This window comes from Ammospiza caudacuta, chromosome 9, assembly GCF_027887145.1.
Source record: "Ammospiza caudacuta isolate bAmmCau1 chromosome 9, bAmmCau1.pri, whole genome shotgun sequence".
In the NCBI taxonomy this organism is placed as follows: Eukaryota; Metazoa; Chordata; class Aves; order Passeriformes; family Passerellidae; genus Ammospiza; species Ammospiza caudacuta.
In genome coordinates this window covers 16176960-16194937 of record NC_080601.1, presented here as the reverse complement: position 1 = coordinate 16194937, position 17978 = coordinate 16176960, and the positions used below count along the sequence as shown (strand labels likewise).

The 17978-nt window shown below is 36.9% G+C and overlaps 1 protein-coding gene across 1 annotated transcript in view; it reads right to left on the bottom strand.

The window, feature by feature from the left end:
• Positions 1-17978, bottom strand: part of DLG5 (discs large MAGUK scaffold protein 5) — a 97166-nt gene that overhangs the window by 25982 nt on the left and 53206 nt on the right. Inside the window, exons 5-15 of the mRNA XM_058810178.1 lie at positions 17182-17365; positions 13679-13938; positions 12262-12574; positions 8273-8503; positions 7042-7226; positions 6300-6425; positions 5504-5636; positions 2746-2873; positions 1880-2055; positions 1260-1363; positions 404-496 (exon numbers count right to left, since the gene is read on the bottom strand). Coding sequence (XP_058666161.1) covers positions 404-496; positions 1260-1363; positions 1880-2055; positions 2746-2873; positions 5504-5636; positions 6300-6425; positions 7042-7226; positions 8273-8503; positions 12262-12574; positions 13679-13938; positions 17182-17365 — 1933 coding nt within the window. The remainder of the gene's footprint in view (positions 1-403; positions 497-1259; positions 1364-1879; positions 2056-2745; positions 2874-5503; positions 5637-6299; positions 6426-7041; positions 7227-8272; positions 8504-12261; positions 12575-13678; positions 13939-17181; positions 17366-17978) is intronic.

Here is a 17978-nt window from a genome sequence, read left to right as displayed (position 1 = left end):
ATCAAAGCCTTGTACTTAATCATCATGGTAGCAAGAGTTGAGCTTTGTGCACAGCTCCCTCCTGACTAAAAGAGGGAGGCAGTTTATCTTTCATGTACAAAAGTGCTGCAGCTCTAAAGCAAAACCCAAGAAGCAGCAAGCAATTGTGGTAGCACTCATTTCATGTAACCACCAAATAAATGGCAAAGAAGACAGCAAGTTAGTCTAACTTCCTACTAGATGGCACAAGAACCTTACTTTGGAAATAACTGTTGAGGAAGTGTACCACCAGAGAAATGCATCCAGATGGTTGTCTTGTTCCCATTTTGATATACTCATTCCTTGCATGTACTCTTCCTTGAACAACTACAATAATTCTGCACAAGTTCAAGAGAATTCTAAAAATTTAGCTTCTGCTACTCACCTTCATGAGTGACAGAGTAAGGGAATCCCTACAGTTTCGTAGCAGAGCTTCACATTCAGTGAGTGACTTATTATCTAGTGCAATGCCATTGATCTGCAGAAAAAAGAAACCACAACAGACATCTGTAAATCAAAGCTAATAAGTAGGGAGGATTTCAGGTAGATGATCTCTGAGACAGAGAAAACACTAGTCTACATATGTATATGTGACTCAAGTCTGGTTGATGTTTGTGCATTGTCAGAAGTGGAAAATGAACAACTCCTAAATCCAATCTGCTACTCCTGCAGGGACACAGGGTGACACCACCAGTTCACTACACCCTCTGTGCAGTTGTACCAGTAACAACCACCCCCCCTTTCATAGTGCACAAACCACACCAATCCTGTAAGGCTGCAAAGGCTGCAGGGACAGAATCCCTCCCCAGAACAGATGACAGCTATGGTACCAATAGGAACCTCTCATTCAATGAAGGGATGCCTTTTTGGAACTGACCCTTCCTAGTCAGTGTAAGAATGACAGATATATATATGTGTATATATATATGTGTGCGTGTGTGTGTGTGTGTATATACACATATATACGTATATGTATATATACAAGCCAAGTATAAAGAATAAGTTAATGCTGCTGACAAAAATTCTCATATGAACTCAGGAAATAAGCTGCACGTTATATTCATCCCTCAGCACACAAAAAACATTAATTTAGAATTAATATCCAGTGAATTTACAAAAAGGATTTAATATTGCAAAAGTAAAAATTAATTGGAACGTTTGGCATCTTAATAAGCAGCACCAATGATAACACTACAAAATAAATAAAAGTTTAAGAAGGCAAATGGATTTTTAAGACTTACAGCAATTATTCTATCTCCCACAGTAAGGGAACCCTCTTTGGCAGCTGGGCTTCCGGGCACAACAGCAGCAACAAATACTCCATTTTCTAGACTGAGCCCACTATCTGAAATAGATAAAGAAGAATTTGATTCTGCAATTCAAATATATTGCTCAAACGGCATGTCTGACATGTCTGCACAAGAAAGAAATATGACTTCCAATCTAGCTGAATTTCAATTTCTGAAAACCATTTCAAAGAAATAACAAGACAGGGAAAACAAGGACTCTGAATATCCCAGAAATTAATATCATCACACAAACATGGGGTAGCTGGGTTTAACAGACTTTTTTACACTCCCACAAACATTCCAAACAGGCAGCCAACTAGAGACAAGTATTTAAAAAAAGAATCAACTAAAACCCACCCAAGGACAAAAAGAAAACCTGTACGTACAAGATGAAGCTATTATCAATAACAGCATTCTTGGTTTTCTTAAAAAAATAATGAAAACTGCCCTCTAGGAGGCCATTAACATGTAAATGTGATTTAAGCAAAGGCTCAGAGAACATGTACCTTTATGTCAAGCCTTATTTGCTGAACAAACATATGCCATTTACATCCATTCTTTTTAGTCATTACCTTTATGTCCAGAAACATTGATGTGAAGAGGTGTTATCACTCGCCCACCTAAAGACTTCCTTCTTCGAACCACCATATTAATAACACCTCCTCCATTCACAACAGCTTTTATAACTTGCTTTTTATCCTTATTGGTAAGATCCACATCATTTATCTTCAGCAGCCAATCATTCACTCTGGTAGATATACAGAATTAGGCAGGTCAGTTATAAGCACACTTTGCTGGACACAGCACATGAATAATATTCCATGAAAAGGCATGCAACAGAGCTGATCTCAATAAAATCATCCTTCATTATCTGGAGTTATCCATTCCTGAAAAAGCATTAAACAGCAGCTAGATGAAAACCAGAACTACTAGTTTGCTCTTCACCAGGAAAAGAATAACCTCAAATCACTAATGACTACTTCTTCTTTAAAAGAAATGCTTTGTACTGAGAGGAGTTAGTAAAAAGCTTCTATCAACACCAAGAATAACAGATGCTTCCAAACGACCCCTTGCTCTACTTCCCTTTTCTCTTGCCCTCCCTCAATAACTTACCCTCATGTCTTTCCCAAAATTTAAATAAATATAGGTTTGAGGGGATTATAATAATGGAGTAAACAGGGCACAGCACAACAAAAGAACATTTCAAATTCTTTTGAGTTTTGAGTGCTGAGTCAAACAGTGTTTAATTTCTGTAATGCTTTTAGGCATCGGTCTTCTCAGTTTGATTTCCCAACCAACATTAATAATACACACATGGCAAATGATAAAGAAAAAAAGAACTTAAAAAATGAGAACAATGATGACAACTCCCAATATGCTGAGATTTAGTTTATTATGATCAAAAAACCAACAGGTATCTTCCAAAGTCAGGGCCTACCTTAACCGACCATCAGCAATACTTCCTTTGTCTACTTTGGTAACGAAGATCCCGCAGTCTCCAGGGAGGTACGGCTCGTTCACACCTTCTGCCACATCAAAACCAAGTGCTTTCAAGTCCATATCATCCTGGAAAATATTAATAACAAGTGATACCACTGCACTGTTACCAAGAGGGATTACTGCATGTTTGCTCTATGTACTTCTATTTACAGGGTTCCTGCATCAGGTAAGGTTTTATTTTTTTATATATAAATATATAAACTCCCATTTCCATTAGTCTTCTGGCATTAGAATGATCCTTCTCTCTCAGATTAAGGCTTAAATAATACAAATGGGAACTTCGCCAAGGAGGAACAGAAAAGCAGCTGAGCATGTGAAAAAGCCCATTCAGACTCATATAACCTGTTGTAAGGTACAATATTGGTTGTGTAGTAGGAAAACAAGGACATGTTTCCTAAGAATGGGGGAAAAAACAACTGGCAAGGTAAGCAAACAGCATTGTCCATTAGTGATGAACTCAGGTAGATCTCTGCTGTGGTATGACTAGAGACCAGAAATAAACAAGAAAAACAGCTCTAACATTATGGGGGACCGTTTCTAAATAGAGATTTAGAGGTGATATTCTACCTAGCCTGACCCAAACTAGATCATTCTTGACATGAAAAATTACAAAAAGCTTTAAAAGATTGATGATTGAACAAATCAGGGAAATTTTCATGTAGTTCTTGCTTTGGTAAATAATAAGGTCACTGTAAGGAAAAAAACTGATCCAAAAAATAGCACAATGGTATCAACTGACCACAAACTGAATTATTATTGCTTTTTTCACTGTTAAATAATGCACTTCTAAAAATTAGAGAACTCTACTTGAAGCTGTCAACAGGATCAACAATCTCAGCATAATGAAGGGTGATGGTACTTTAAGTTTAAAATCTAATATGAAAAAAAATCCTTATGATTCTTCAAAATGTCCCATGTAGGACAAAAACTTCATAGAGAAGACCATGAGGCTGCCATAAAATAAGGATCAAGTAGAGATCACAGTATCATTACGCAGCATCAGGGCTGAAAAGTGAGCATTATTTCAGTTTTGAGCTGAATGACTACATATAACACAAGTTTAATCAGATAGGTGAAGTTTAAGCAAAAATAAAACGACTGAAATGTATTAAACTCTATAGTCTTGACTCTGGAATTCAAATCCTGGTAGGTCAGCAAAGATTTTTCCCTATATTTGATCAAGGTTGGCACAGTATTATTACTATAATTTGATAGCTGCAAGTGTAATCCCTATGTTTAAAAAAAGGAAACACATTGAAATGACAAAGTGCACATATTTGATCTCAGTGATGCAGACATGTAGAGCAATCTTTGAGGTAAAGAAAAACTAAATAACTACACATGAAGGGAAAATTCATCACGCTGCAATGTTGTTATGCTTGACTTACTACTTAATTAAACAGACAATGGAAAAGTGAAACTACTAGTTATCAGTTAAAACTGAGGAGATGGCAAGGAACAAAACTGATGGAGCTGATCAGAAGTGCTGAAACAGCCTGGTCAAAGGGGAATTATTACTTCAGAAGCAACTTAAAGATGGTCATTCTGATGGATCAACATTGGTACTCAGTTCATCTTATCTTTCCAATATGTATTTCAAAATATAATAATACTAAATGATATTTTTTGTGTCAAAAAAGAAACATACCAATGATTTTGTAGACATGCACTGTCAGAACGTAGACAGATTGGAAGAGCATAAGAAAAGATGACCCCTGAATACCGCAGTAGAATAAAAGGGATTTAATTGGACAGAATTTAATCACTAAAGTTTGTCATTCAGGAATGACAAAGAAATTGTGGTATATACAGAAGCTATGATAAATTAATCACAATCTGGAAGACCACTGCATATTTTATATGTTCAAAAAAGTTACCATTAACAGTGGGATGTACTAACCAAGCATTTCACAGAGAAGAGCATAAAAGAATTACATACATTGAAGCAAATAAAAATTTTAGACTACAATAAAAAAAAGCAAAATTATATAGAGAAAAATACTACTAGGATAATAAGAAGTAGAGGTTATCTGGATTGCTAAACTTAAGCACCTTACTTAATATGCCAATATAGAAAAGAGATTAAATTTCCTCTACAGACAAGCAAGAGATTAGCATTTCCTTTCATCTCAGATTTTCAAACTGAACAGTAATGTTGCCCTAAAATACATGTTCACCATGAATAAGTACTTTTGATACTTTAAAATTTCTAATCAGCATATATGAGCAAAAGTAGGATAAATAGCTTAATGTAAAACATTAACTATTTTATAAATAGATTTTAAGGGTTGTTGCCAGTAAAAGATTAGCCTCTAATATCCCTGTTTCCTTCACATTTTAAGTTTTGTCTGCCTTAGCAATACCATGTCTGCACTGAATCACAAACTTAAAGACCACTATATTACATTACATGGACCTGGGTACCCTGCAATGTTAGATGCAGGAACTATTTTTATTTATCATGCATATGAAGAAAATTATAAAACTTGTATATAACAGCATGGTTTTATCAACTACTTTCACATAGCTATAACTGCACTTGTTGCCTCCACGTGCACCCATACGGTTTTTTGTCAAACAATAAAGAACTAAAACAACCAAAATCATATTTTTAATCTTAACTAGTACTTAAAGATTATAACTGGCTTCAGAGCTATCCAATACACAAGACAATGCAGTGTATGATTTTTACTTACTCTGTCTTTTTCAAATTCTACCACTTCTGTTTCCCATTCCAGAGAATCTGTGTCTATGGCTGAGTCATGGGAACTGTGGGCCATCAGTTGACGAAATCTGGCCTCCTTTTCCAATTGATTTTCCATCTTTTCCCTAGGCAAAGAAAATTATTACTTGCAGACACAGACAACCCCCTTTTCAATAAACTGAAAAATAATGGTAAGATTGTGATGGATATTATATTTGGTTTTCTAAATCACAAATCCAAGCTGTCAAAAATTTCTTTCGGCTTCTGTCTTTCCAATATTTTTGGTCTGTTCTCAAATTGACTTTCCATTTCTATATACTGTCTTAACATAGTCTTACATTTTTTGCAATATTTTTACATGACTAAGTGCACAACTAGGTTTATCACATCTTCCAAAATGCATTTAATTTACCCTCAGATGAGATTCATTAGTATGTAGGGCATGATAAATACCAATGGCAAAACATCTCCCATAAACCAGTGAGTAAACAGTTGAGAGGAACTAGGCTGCAGTTGATAAGACTTCAGTGAAAGGATACAAATATTGCTTAAGTGCATCTCCACAGCAGGAAGTTTACACTAGGAGTCTCATTAATAAGATAAAACAGATACTGTCCAGCATAATAATTTCCATGATAACTAAAAATATAGGCATTGTTTCCACACACAATAACATGAATGCATGCTGCCTACAGCTGCAACAACATATGGCTCTCTTAAGAACACAGCTAACAAACCAAAGTTTTCATCACCAACTGTAATGCAGTTTGGTCATTTCTCTAACATACTTCAGTTCCTTCAGTTCACGAACAGCATCATTTTTCTGCTTTCTCATGTCATCCAGGTTGCGCAGAGCTTCAGCCAAGTCGCTCACAGCTCGGTCTCTCTCCCTTCTTAAGTTGTCACACAAAGTTCTTCAAAAGAAAAAGGTTTCAATCTAGTTACTTAAAATCTTACTGAAGTAAATGGCTTTACCACATTGTATAGTTAATGTAAAAGTTCAAAGAGCAGTTTCAAAAGGTTTCTATCTGCAAAATAAAAAATTATAAGGAAGAAAAAATGACATATGCTAGGTGTTAATTCTTCATCCCTTTCAGAATCTTATTTCTATTTATCTTCTTTAAACTAGCAGAAAAAAAACCTTATTTAAGTATTTTTCTTAGTTCCTTAGATATATTTAGTAGCAAATTTGTTGGATACTTTTGATGCATGTCCCCACAGGCAAAGAATTACGTGCAAGACTAGAGCTACAACAGGATTATTAGTATAGCATGCCTAAAAGATTGCATGATTGGCTGGTCCTACACAGCAGTGCTGATAGACTGAAGGGTATTTACTAGAGACATTTTGGTTATGAAAGCACAGAAAATGACAAAGATCTTGTAAGGTGCCCTCAACATTTTTTAAAAAAATCACCATGTGACAGCTAATGCAGAGGAAGTGCTGGCAAAATGCAGCCATCCTAGAACTGCATCAGCTGTGCAGCCGGTGTTACAGAGATCACTCAGGTATCATCTAGCAGTTGTTTACCGTATGCTTTCCCTTTCTGCAACAATCTTATCCCGCTCTTGAAAGGCCCAATCCCTCCTACACTTGGCTACTTCTGCTTCCTGGACAGCTTCCTTTAGTTCTTGTGACATTGCCTCATATTGCTTCCGAAGCATTTCAATTTCTTTGTTTGCTCTTTCTATGTCTAGGGTAGCAGAATCTTGTATCTAGGAATTAAGAAACAGATAAGTATTTTAGGCACAATTTTTAGATACATATGCACAAACAGCTTTTGCTATCTTTATGTTGCTGGATGTATTAAATTCTTATGATTTAATGAAAAATATTAATTTATTTCAGCAACAACTTTGGGAGGGTTGAGAGGAAAGATAAAACCTGCTGTAATGCATTTCATCCAGCAGCACACAAATTGGTACAACTACATGAATAAGAATCCTCACTTGAAAGTAACATCAGTGAATGTGTCATATTTCAGAGATGGCATTCTGTGCTTCAATCTTGATCTGCTTAGCAGACAGGAGAAACCTTCAAGTATGCTTAGAAATCAAGATACACTACCATATGCAACTGCATATAGTATATATATATATATATATATAGTATAGACAGACACCACATATTTCCCACATTAACGCCTATTATTTACCCTGAGACAACAATCCCAATACTTGGAATCCATACAGGTCCCTTAATTCCAAAGCAACGAAACTGAAGAGCAATGGAATTGAAACAAAGTTTTTCTTTAATGCTTCTTGTTTTAGATAAGAATTACTTTATTCTTAAGTTAACTTGTCCCTCCCAAAACTCCCTATTTTGAATAAGAGAGATGGTGACAACAGTAAGACAAATACACAAAGAAAACTCCAAGCTTGCAGCACAATAACACAAGCCAACTACAACAGTACAGCCCATCAGAAGCTGTGGGCTTGCAAACAACTGCGTGTGGTTAATTTCAAGAATGTAAATGAAACTAATCAATCTAGACGTATTGACTTACAATTTGGTTAAAATGTAAACTTTTTCTTTTCATATTTACAAACAATCTTAACACAAAGCACAACCACATTTTTTCCAAACAAGAATTTCTGTCAGTATGTCTTGAAGAACATACATGCACATGTTTGTATTTTAGAGTGACTTGAGAAAAAGAGGGAGGACTCCCAATGTGCCCAGACCTTTAATGTCTTGCAAGTTACTGACTTAACTAAGGTAAGAAAGAAAAAGGCATCATTAAAGGCATCACTTGCAATACCTGACGGGCTTGATAATATTCCCTCAGCAGATGGTCTCTCTGGATGATAGCTTCTGTTCTCTCTTTCCTGGCAACATCTCTTTCTTCCTTCACTGTCTCTATATCCTTGCAAGCTTGATCAAGTTCCTTCTGGGCCTCAGCTTTGTCCTTCACTTCATGACAGTATTTTTCCAGTAACTCATTCCTCTCACAAATCGCTCGATCTCTTTCCACTAGAGCAGAGTTTAGCTCCTAAAACAAGATCCATTGTTTGTAGTAGGTTAAGTTCAGAAGGAAATAGTTCATCTTTCCAATTGAATACATGTCATGACACCTTGAAAGCCTAAAGATTTACCACTAATGTTCTGAATAATGGGGGCAGATCACATTACATACAAGTAAGTACTACCAAAGAATATTAAATGTGGTATTAAAAATATCACACCATCACATGAGCACAGTGCTTTGTCAGAAGTAAGCAAGATTCTGGGAGCACTGATAGGTTTGAGGAACCTAAATGAGAAAAGGTTATTAATCAGACAGACTTGGTATTTTTTAAAAAAAATGTTGTTAAATATGTCAAAGGGTAAGAATACATCACAAATATTTTTTAAAAAATGCTTCAGTTTTACAGGACTGAAATAATGTAGACAATTTAGCTACGTAAGCATCTTACAGCTTCTCTATAAATTTTAAAGGAACCTTAAAGTTATATGCCATTAAGATAGCAATGTGCTACAGAAGGTTGAAGATAAAACTACAATATTCTATAAAGTGGAATGACAGTACATCTTAAGTGTGGAATTCAACTGCATTGTAATAAAAAATATAAGGCAAATGTAGTAGTGTTCTAAAATAATATCTGCCCTTCTAGAATTATTTAAATTAGACATCCCATTAGAAGAATGGGTCATTGAAACAATCCAATTTCATGCCACTACATTTTCAAGATGGCTCAGGTCTCTAGAAGCATTCAGTCAATGGCTACAAAGCAGTCCTCCTACACATAGGCACTCCTAGCTGGAAACTACTGATGTTTTGATTGCTAAGAGCTCACCAGAGACAGCTGGCATCTCAAAAGCAAAAGAAAAAGTTGAAGTGCTTAAGGATAGAAAAACACTATGTCAAACTGATTTTAATCTTATTTTCTACTACAGTTTGCAAAGAATAAAACTGAATATTTAAAGCGCAGTTGACAATTGCATTTTGCCATACTAAGAGAATTGTTTTTGAGATGTGCACCTAAGTAAGGCTAGTCAGACTTTTAACAATGACATGAAGAGTGTCATTTCTGCTGTAGAGTGTAGATGAGCACTGAATTAATGACTCATTCTGTAGGTGAATCTCAATTACCATAACACCCAAGTGCTTTCAACACCAGTGAGACCTTCCTTGCTCAGTAATTCTGAAGAGAGAAAAATCCCTGAACTGTCTGTTGTTGCAGGCTAATTTTAGTACTGAAACCAGAATTTTGCACAGTTTAACTAGAGATTGTATAAAATCTGCATTCAAATGTGTGTATAAAACTTACACAATAATATTAAGTCTTTTTCCACAAGCAGTTGAGATAAAATTCACCAAGGCTGAGAGGAAGTTCTCACCAAGACCTCCACTAAACAAGAATTTACAGTCCTTTAAAGTGTTTGGAAAAAAAACCACACTATCACAGTTTAATTCAGCATGCTCAATATAAACTATCTGAATAGGAGCAGGCATTGCCTCTGGTGGTCAGTGATAAAATTTCACCTCTGCCTTTTTCCTAAGACATTTGCACAAAATTACAACTACACAGCACAGGGGAATGCACCACATTTGGCACTGACTAGAACAGCTTCTGCTTGATAACAGTACAGCAGTTTGAGTTGAATGATTCTGAATTTGTGAATTATTTTTATATTTTAAGGAAGTTCTCACACCTGAATAAAACATAAGGACAAACTATAACAGAATAGTTAAACTGAGGGGAAAACTGACTACCACTGAAATGAAACATAACATTCTAAGTATTTGCCAGAGTAAAAAATTATGCTAAACAAAAAACACCATTGGAGAAAAGAGAGGGGGAAACCTGTAACATCCAACCCCTGGCTTTGATTGGGTGAGTTCATTAGACCTTAATCCTAAATTGTCCATTAGCGGAAAAATACTGAGATTTCTCCTATAATTTATAAATACCAAATTTGTACATTTTAGATGTCTATTAAACCAATAAGTTTGGGCATGTGTTACTAATAAAAGCTTACATATCTAACTTGGAAATTAACTGTGTGATCTCAGCAGTAGCTGCTCAGATATAATGTTTAAAAAAAAAAAAAAAATCAACCTCTTCTCCATTTCAGTTGCTTTACAATTTCTCTAGGATACCAAAGATGCACTAGAAAATACAAGCTTCAGGGGAGAAACTACATTTAAAATTACCTAAATGAGTTCAGTGCTGTTTTTAACAATCAATGAGCACTACATTACAGAGCACTTAGAGGTGCCATGTATCACAGGCAAAGTGAAAGTCACTATGTTGCCTTTTCAAGGAGCACCAGAACAACTATGCACGGAGAGGGCAATCCCACTTACAGGGGACACACTTCAGGATACTATTTCAAGTCAATTGATGCACTGATTGACACACTTTTTTAATATATCAAACCTTTTCCTGGGAAGAGTCGTGGCTACAAGAAAGAAAAACAGGAACAACAAGACAACTCAAGTATGGCTATTTTACACCTTTCAGAATATTACAGCAGCAGTTATTTCTGATTTCTGAAGGGCCACTTCTGGGAGTGAAGAAAAGTACGTGTCTCCGCCTTGCCAGCACCACACTCCCCAGTCCTAGGTTCTTGCTGGTTCTTGTTCAAACACCCATTTAAGTCAATACCCATGCATTTAAAACTTTAATTCCCTATCCCTTAAGGCACTTTGGCAAATTACTCATAGTGCCACAATGACAGATAAAACAAATTGGAACAGAACAACTAATTGTGGCTATTTCTGTGAATATTCCTAACCTACCCAGATCCCACTGAAATCAAGAGATGTTTTGATTGGCTTAAATGCTTTGATGAAAGTAGAAGAGGTATGAAACATATTAAAACCTCACTCACTGTAGAGCTGAATTACTGAGCTGACAAATATGCAGGGCTGGAAAATATGACTTCTAAGCACCAGAATTAAGTCATACTTAGAAGCTCTGATGCCACATGTTCACTTATGTTCCTCAAAAAATAGTGTTATTTATTTAAAAGAAAGCTCCACCTTTAATTTTTTGTAAGAATATTTTGTTCAGATGTAATGCTATGAAAAGACTAAAGTAAGATTTATAGGTAACAGAATACATTTGCTTGTACGTATTTCATGCTGAATTAAGTATTTGTAAACCAAATAGTAAAGTGAATGCATGTCAGCAGAAATGAAACTCAGCAGCAAACTGTTCTGCAAATCATAACACCTTCATTCTGACATGGCTGTTAAACAAGCATTTCAAGAACATATTGGAAAGTTCCCGTTTTACACACTAATGCATGCCTAAATTCTAAAGAAAAAAAATCTTGAAAATATCCCTTTTAACTTAGAGGCAGTAGAAAGGCAAATGAGTAAGAACATGCATGTCAGCACAGGCTTTGCCTAAGCATTCAAGATTACTTGATCATGTACTGTCTTAAGTCACAGCAGAGAGTATCCAGTGGTTCCTGTAGAGGTTAAAGGTTTAAAATAATGGACATTCAGAGCTATATTATTATAGATAGTATTACTTAAGAAGATTTAAAAGACTAACATAGCAAAGGAAAAGATTTATAATATGCAGGACAGAATTAAGTGTATAGGAAATTTCAGCAGGCAGGTACTCTGTTCAAACACGGAAATTGACAGTAAAAAGGTATTGTATAGGAAAACATCAGAACACAATTCCCTCTTTGCAGTGGATCCTGTTTTCCGTTAATCAGTGATACATTCCTGGTTCCAGCATCAACAGCATACACCCATTTCCCTTCCCCACTAAGACAATAGCTTAGTACCTGTCTCAAAGCTTCCATCTCTTCACTGGCCACTCGCTTCTCAGAAGAAGTGTTCTTCAGCTTGGACTCAGCAAGCTCCAGTTCTGTTTGCAGCTTATCTACCTCTTTGATTACTTGATCCCTCTCACTCATGATGAGGCGGTACTCATTGAAAACTGAATCCCTCTCTTCCTTGTATTTTTCTGCATCCTTGGCTGCTTTCAGCTGCATTGTTTTGAACCTTGTCACCTCTGACTGTAATCTCTCCATCTCTCTCTGCAACTCTTTGTTCTGTGCTGTGGCATTGCTTAGTTCCTGCTGTACTGATTCAAACCTGAAAACAAGCAGAAACATCAGTAAGACACTTGTTACTCATTTTCGTACATTAAGGATTTGGCTGGGTAACCACACGTGTCCATGGATAAAACATAACACCAGAGGATTTGTTAGAAAATGTATTCTCTATGCTGCAAAATAACCACTGCTTTAGGAATGTTAGCGAACCTTAAGGAATAGTACAGAACCTATTTAAGGACTGAACTGTAACAATTATAAGGAACCATTTACGAAAGTGGAGAAAACCATTTTTGGCTTTGGTCTGTGGGAGTTGTGTATCACCCCTAACAGTCAATGAAACCATTCCTAACACACCCATGGATGCTCTCTGCAGTCCTCATGCGTGCTGATGTCCTTCCCACCCCATATGGTTAACTGTGCAGGCTTGGTACCAAGGAGCAGAGTGGGGGTAGGTGTGCTATGAGTGTCTGTGCCCTTGTATTTTAACATGTGTGCTGCTCATAGCAGCACCTTCTCAGTGAAGCATGACTCCCAAACACCTGCAGCCAGAGAACTCTGCTCCTCCCTAAAGCCCTGTCTCACAGTCCTCCACAGTCTGCAATTCTAACACCATGAAAAGTTAACTTAGGCTTGAGATGATCTTCATTTGCGAAACATCTGTAGAAATTATATTCCCTTACTGATTTGCTTTTAGTATTTAAATAAGGACATATATACACAGGCTTGCCATGAGTTAAAGAATTTGTTTAGAACAAAGCCTGAGGTTTAACAAAGTTCTGGTTATATTTGACTCACGTATCTACAACTAAAAATAAACATAGGTTGAAAAGTAGAGTATGCCTTCCTCACACAAGCTAAACAATGGTTAAAATTCCTCATACAATTCCAAAACTGTAAATAGGAAACCCTTTTCGTAAGAAAATTTCTCCACCAATTCTCCAAATTAGCAACCCCATCACACATTCTAGGATCTTCCAGAAAATTTTATATAAATACACATGCTTACTCATCACAGCAAGATTACATACACTAGAGGAAAATTTTAGAAAAAATATTAGAAAGGTATTTATGATTCTAGCACAACGGAAGTAAGATGCTACATTAGCATTGATAAGTCAAAGGTATGAAAATTCAGTTATACCTCCTAAGAGAGGATGAATATTGCTGCTGGAAATGAATTGCTGTGTCCCTTTGCTTCATGAGCATGTCAATCTGTTTCTGCAGACGCCGGTTCTCCTCCTCCGCCTGCTCCAGGCGGCTCAGGTCCGTGTTGTGGCTCGCGATCTTCTCGTTGTACCGTTTCCTCAGGGCGTCGTAGTCCTTCTTCACGCCCTCCAGCTTGTCCATGGCCGTGTCGTAAAGTTTATTCAGTATCTCTGATGATCCATTTTGCTTCATAACCTTAAAAAAATGCCAGGAATCAATAACCTTTACTGTTAATCAGTTCAAGAAATTTGATTTAAAATGTATACATAAGAAACAGAATTAGAACAAAAATATATAGACCAATTTCAATAATCTTTTTTTTTTAATGACTAAGGAAATACTGAACTTCTTTCAAGTGCCACTGTTATTCTAAGCATTATTACATCTGCTTTCTGTTGAGTTAAACATCTGCTTTATCACAAGAGCACAAGTGTATGAAAATCTCTCTTATGGCAATTGTTATGAACACCTATTAAAACCAAGTTGTTTTTGAAGAACTTGTAGTTTTAACAAGAGGCAATCACTACTTGATCACCAAGATAACAGTGGCAATTCAGGAGATGCCCACGAGGTGGCATTCATGATAGGTTGCCTGTACCCTCTGGCTTAATTAAATAATTAAAAGCATAATGAAAATAAGATCTACCCAAAATATGTTATACACTCGGGCATATTATTTTAATATTCATACAATATTTCATCTGAGAACTTCCCACAGAGGTCTGGGTTTCAAAAAGCATACAAAAAATTTGAACAGGAAGAGAAAAATCCATTTAAACATGAATAAAACCTGACCTGAATCTTAGTTTTAAATTAATTTACATGAACGTAGGAATCTTGCTGTAAACTGCAACACTGATGATACATGACCAGCAGCAACATAAAGTCCTAATGAGTGTCAGCAAATCTAGTTCTTGTTCATTCTCAAAAGGCAAAAAATATGCCTGAAATAAAGCAGTAAGTTTTTTGTTGTTGTTCTATGCTTCTTTTTTCTGGTTTTGTCTTTTAAATTGAAATCTGGCCCTGATGGAGCAGTGCAAAGAAACAGGAATACTCTATATATAGAGAGGTGCCAAGAATTATATAATACTGACAATTAGCTTACAGAGGTATCCCTAACTATCTGAAAATAAAATAGGATTGAAGAACTAGAAGGAAGACAGAAGAAAACATGAGCACTGTAAAAATTTGAAACCAAACATGCAGCAGCTATGCTGCACAAATGGGCTCCTCATCTTTTGTAACTTATATTTGAGTAAGGACCAGTTCCTGAACACGGAGGAACCTGGATGCCTGCAGACCAGAAGGGAAGGGGAGAGCAAGAGCCTGCCCACTCTTCACTGCCCAGAGGTGAAGGCTAACAACTGTCACTGCTAATAAACCACTTGGCTACACAGGCAAGATTACAGAACAAAAGTTCTGCAGCCTGACACTGGTCTCCTTTAACCTGCCAGGATATATAAAAGTGGCCCTGGAACAGGACTGCACTTGGGCTATTTCCACACATATCAAAATCCTCAATGGATTCAGCAGCACAACCCACACAGAGCTGGACACATGATTAGCCAGCATGCTTCAGTGAACCACTTCAGATAAGCTGAACACGTGGTAAACTGTAGGCATATGTAAAACGCAAATACATAGACTTAAACCCAAGAAAGCCATTTTCCTCAAGACTACTTCCCAAATGAGTTTAAGAATAGCTTTGGCAACAAATTATTTAGCAATTCAAATAAACCACTTTTCACTGTCCAAAGCATATATAGAATGTCTTTATGTTGAAAACACACTAAATAATTAAAGAAGACTTAATACACAAGAAATTTGATGGAATTCAGTATAAACTTGCTAACACAGACCTACCAAAGGAAGATGGAGGCACCAGTGCAATAAACATCTCCCATTCAAAACCCCAGCGAAAGAAAGCAAATAGTCCCAGCTGGCCCAAGGAACACAGCCATGGCAACATGAAACTCCATATGTGAGCAGCACAAACTTAAGCTGGTCAGCTGCTACACAGCAAATCCATGACAATCCCACACAAAGAGCAATTTGATCAAAAGCTTGTGCTCTCTGAGGCCACCAAGATGCATTTTGTTATGGCCTGACAATGAAACAACACGTCAGAGGGATCAACAGAGAGTTAGACTAATTCATATGAGAAATTACAGGGACAAGATAAGACTTTGGCACCCCTTCAAGACACCATGAATCACTCTGACAAGCTGAGAAATGGAGTTAGACGATTTTCCCACTAAGAGTCACATACATCATTTTCTTTAAAGGTTTAATCATGATGTTGACATAAGACTGGATTTCTTTAAATCAACCCTGACAATGATACATCAGCCTCCTTCTGTCCTTCCAGATAATTCCAAGCTTCAGGACAGAATGGCAAAGAAGAACAGCCTTCTCTCAGAGGTTTTGCATCCTTGCTTTGCAGACTGGGAAACTGAGGCACAGACTAATTATGGTATTTGCCCAGGATGACACAGTAAATAATTTCTGCTATCTTCTGAACCGATCCACTAAACAGTTTCACACCAGAACTCACAAGCCAGAACTCATTTATCCAGAAAAATGGATAAAAAGGAAGAACCTATCTTCACTCCTCCTTGCACATCTTCAAGCACCTCCTAAAGTACCATTCAGCACATCCAGCTTGCTTTGACCTTTGCCCCTCCTGCCCTAGCAAATAATTATTTTGGCTTGCATAGATTTTGCTTCTGAAGCCTAATGTTTGACTTGCAAGTTTGCCCTGTGATTCAGCCTACACACAGTGAACCCAGATACTCTGTTTAACCATTCCACATGCTACTGTAACAATTCTAACTAAATGAACAGACTTTTTCCTAGGTAACAGTGGACCTGATACAACCAGTTGCTCCTTAGCATTACTGTTTTTTAAATTTCTAGAATATGTGAACAACACTGACCTGTAAACAGCGTGTGATACAAATATCTGAAATGTCCAACTCTTCCAGTCCTGAAAATTTTGTCTCTTTTTGTTTCAAGTTCAAAAACATGAAACAACTTTTTGTGATTCTTCCCAAAAAATCAACAACAAACATTGCATGCAAGTTTAAAGTAAACCCTGTTCCCATAAAAATACCTTAGGAAAACAGTAATCTTTTTAATCACTTTGCAGCTTCCAGTTAGGTTTCTGATGCCTTTCTACCCATTGAAAAAAAAAAAATCATGCAAATACCATCTTCATGTACACTTTTTCATCTCTGCATTTAAATACACTTTTTTTTTTTCCAGTTAAACAAAGAAAATGAATTAGTAATCACAATGTCATTATCTCCCCAATACTGTACAAGGCAAGGAGGCTGTTTGGGACCCATTAAGACACTCTAAAGGCAGCAATGCTGCACAACCCCATTTCTCTATGGAAGGAAGAAGCCAGGATCTCTTCCAGCACAGGCCGTGGCTCACCTGCTGCTGCTGGCTGCGCAGGTCTGTTATCTCCTTCTGATCCTCATCGTGCAGCCTCTTCATCTCCTCACAGGACTGCTGCAGGTGGTTGTGCTCCCTCACCAGCTGTGTGTTCTTCCTCTTCAGGGTGTCCATGTCCTCCTTCAGCTGGGACTGGTCGCTCAGCAGCCGGCTGTGCAGCGTGCTGTCAGGGCACACAAAGAACACTGAGAGGCCAGCTTGAGCTTGCAAGGACAAAGTCCTGGAGGAATTCATTTCAAGCATGAGTTTCCTACCAAGAAAGCAGGTCAAACTAACTCAGTTCTGCATATTTGTGTATTCCAAGCACCAGGGAAAAAAAAAAAAAAACAATCAACGAAAACCAGAAACCAACAGGGGCTTAAGTGTGAAAATACACAGACATACACAGCACCCTTAAACCTCATCAGAAGAGATGATGGATTTATGCCACCTGTCAATGCCATTTCATAGCCATTAAAAGCAGGCAGACAAACACAAATGTCATAATATGATGATTCTTGAGATAATAGCCATTATCCCACCAATCATTTCCACTTTGTCTTGAGCTCCTCAGCTGAACAGCAGCTAAACAAAGCACAGATGAAAATGACAAAAATCTCCTTGTGTGCTACTGTTTCAAAAACAAAAAACCCATTAAGTTATAAAAAAAACTCCACAACCAAGAAAACCATAGTGTGTGTGTTTCAACTACACTGAAGATAAAAATTTCCTCCAAAGTTCATTATGGCAGCTATAATTATTGAAATAAATACACTCTCACTTCAACAGCTGAGAGC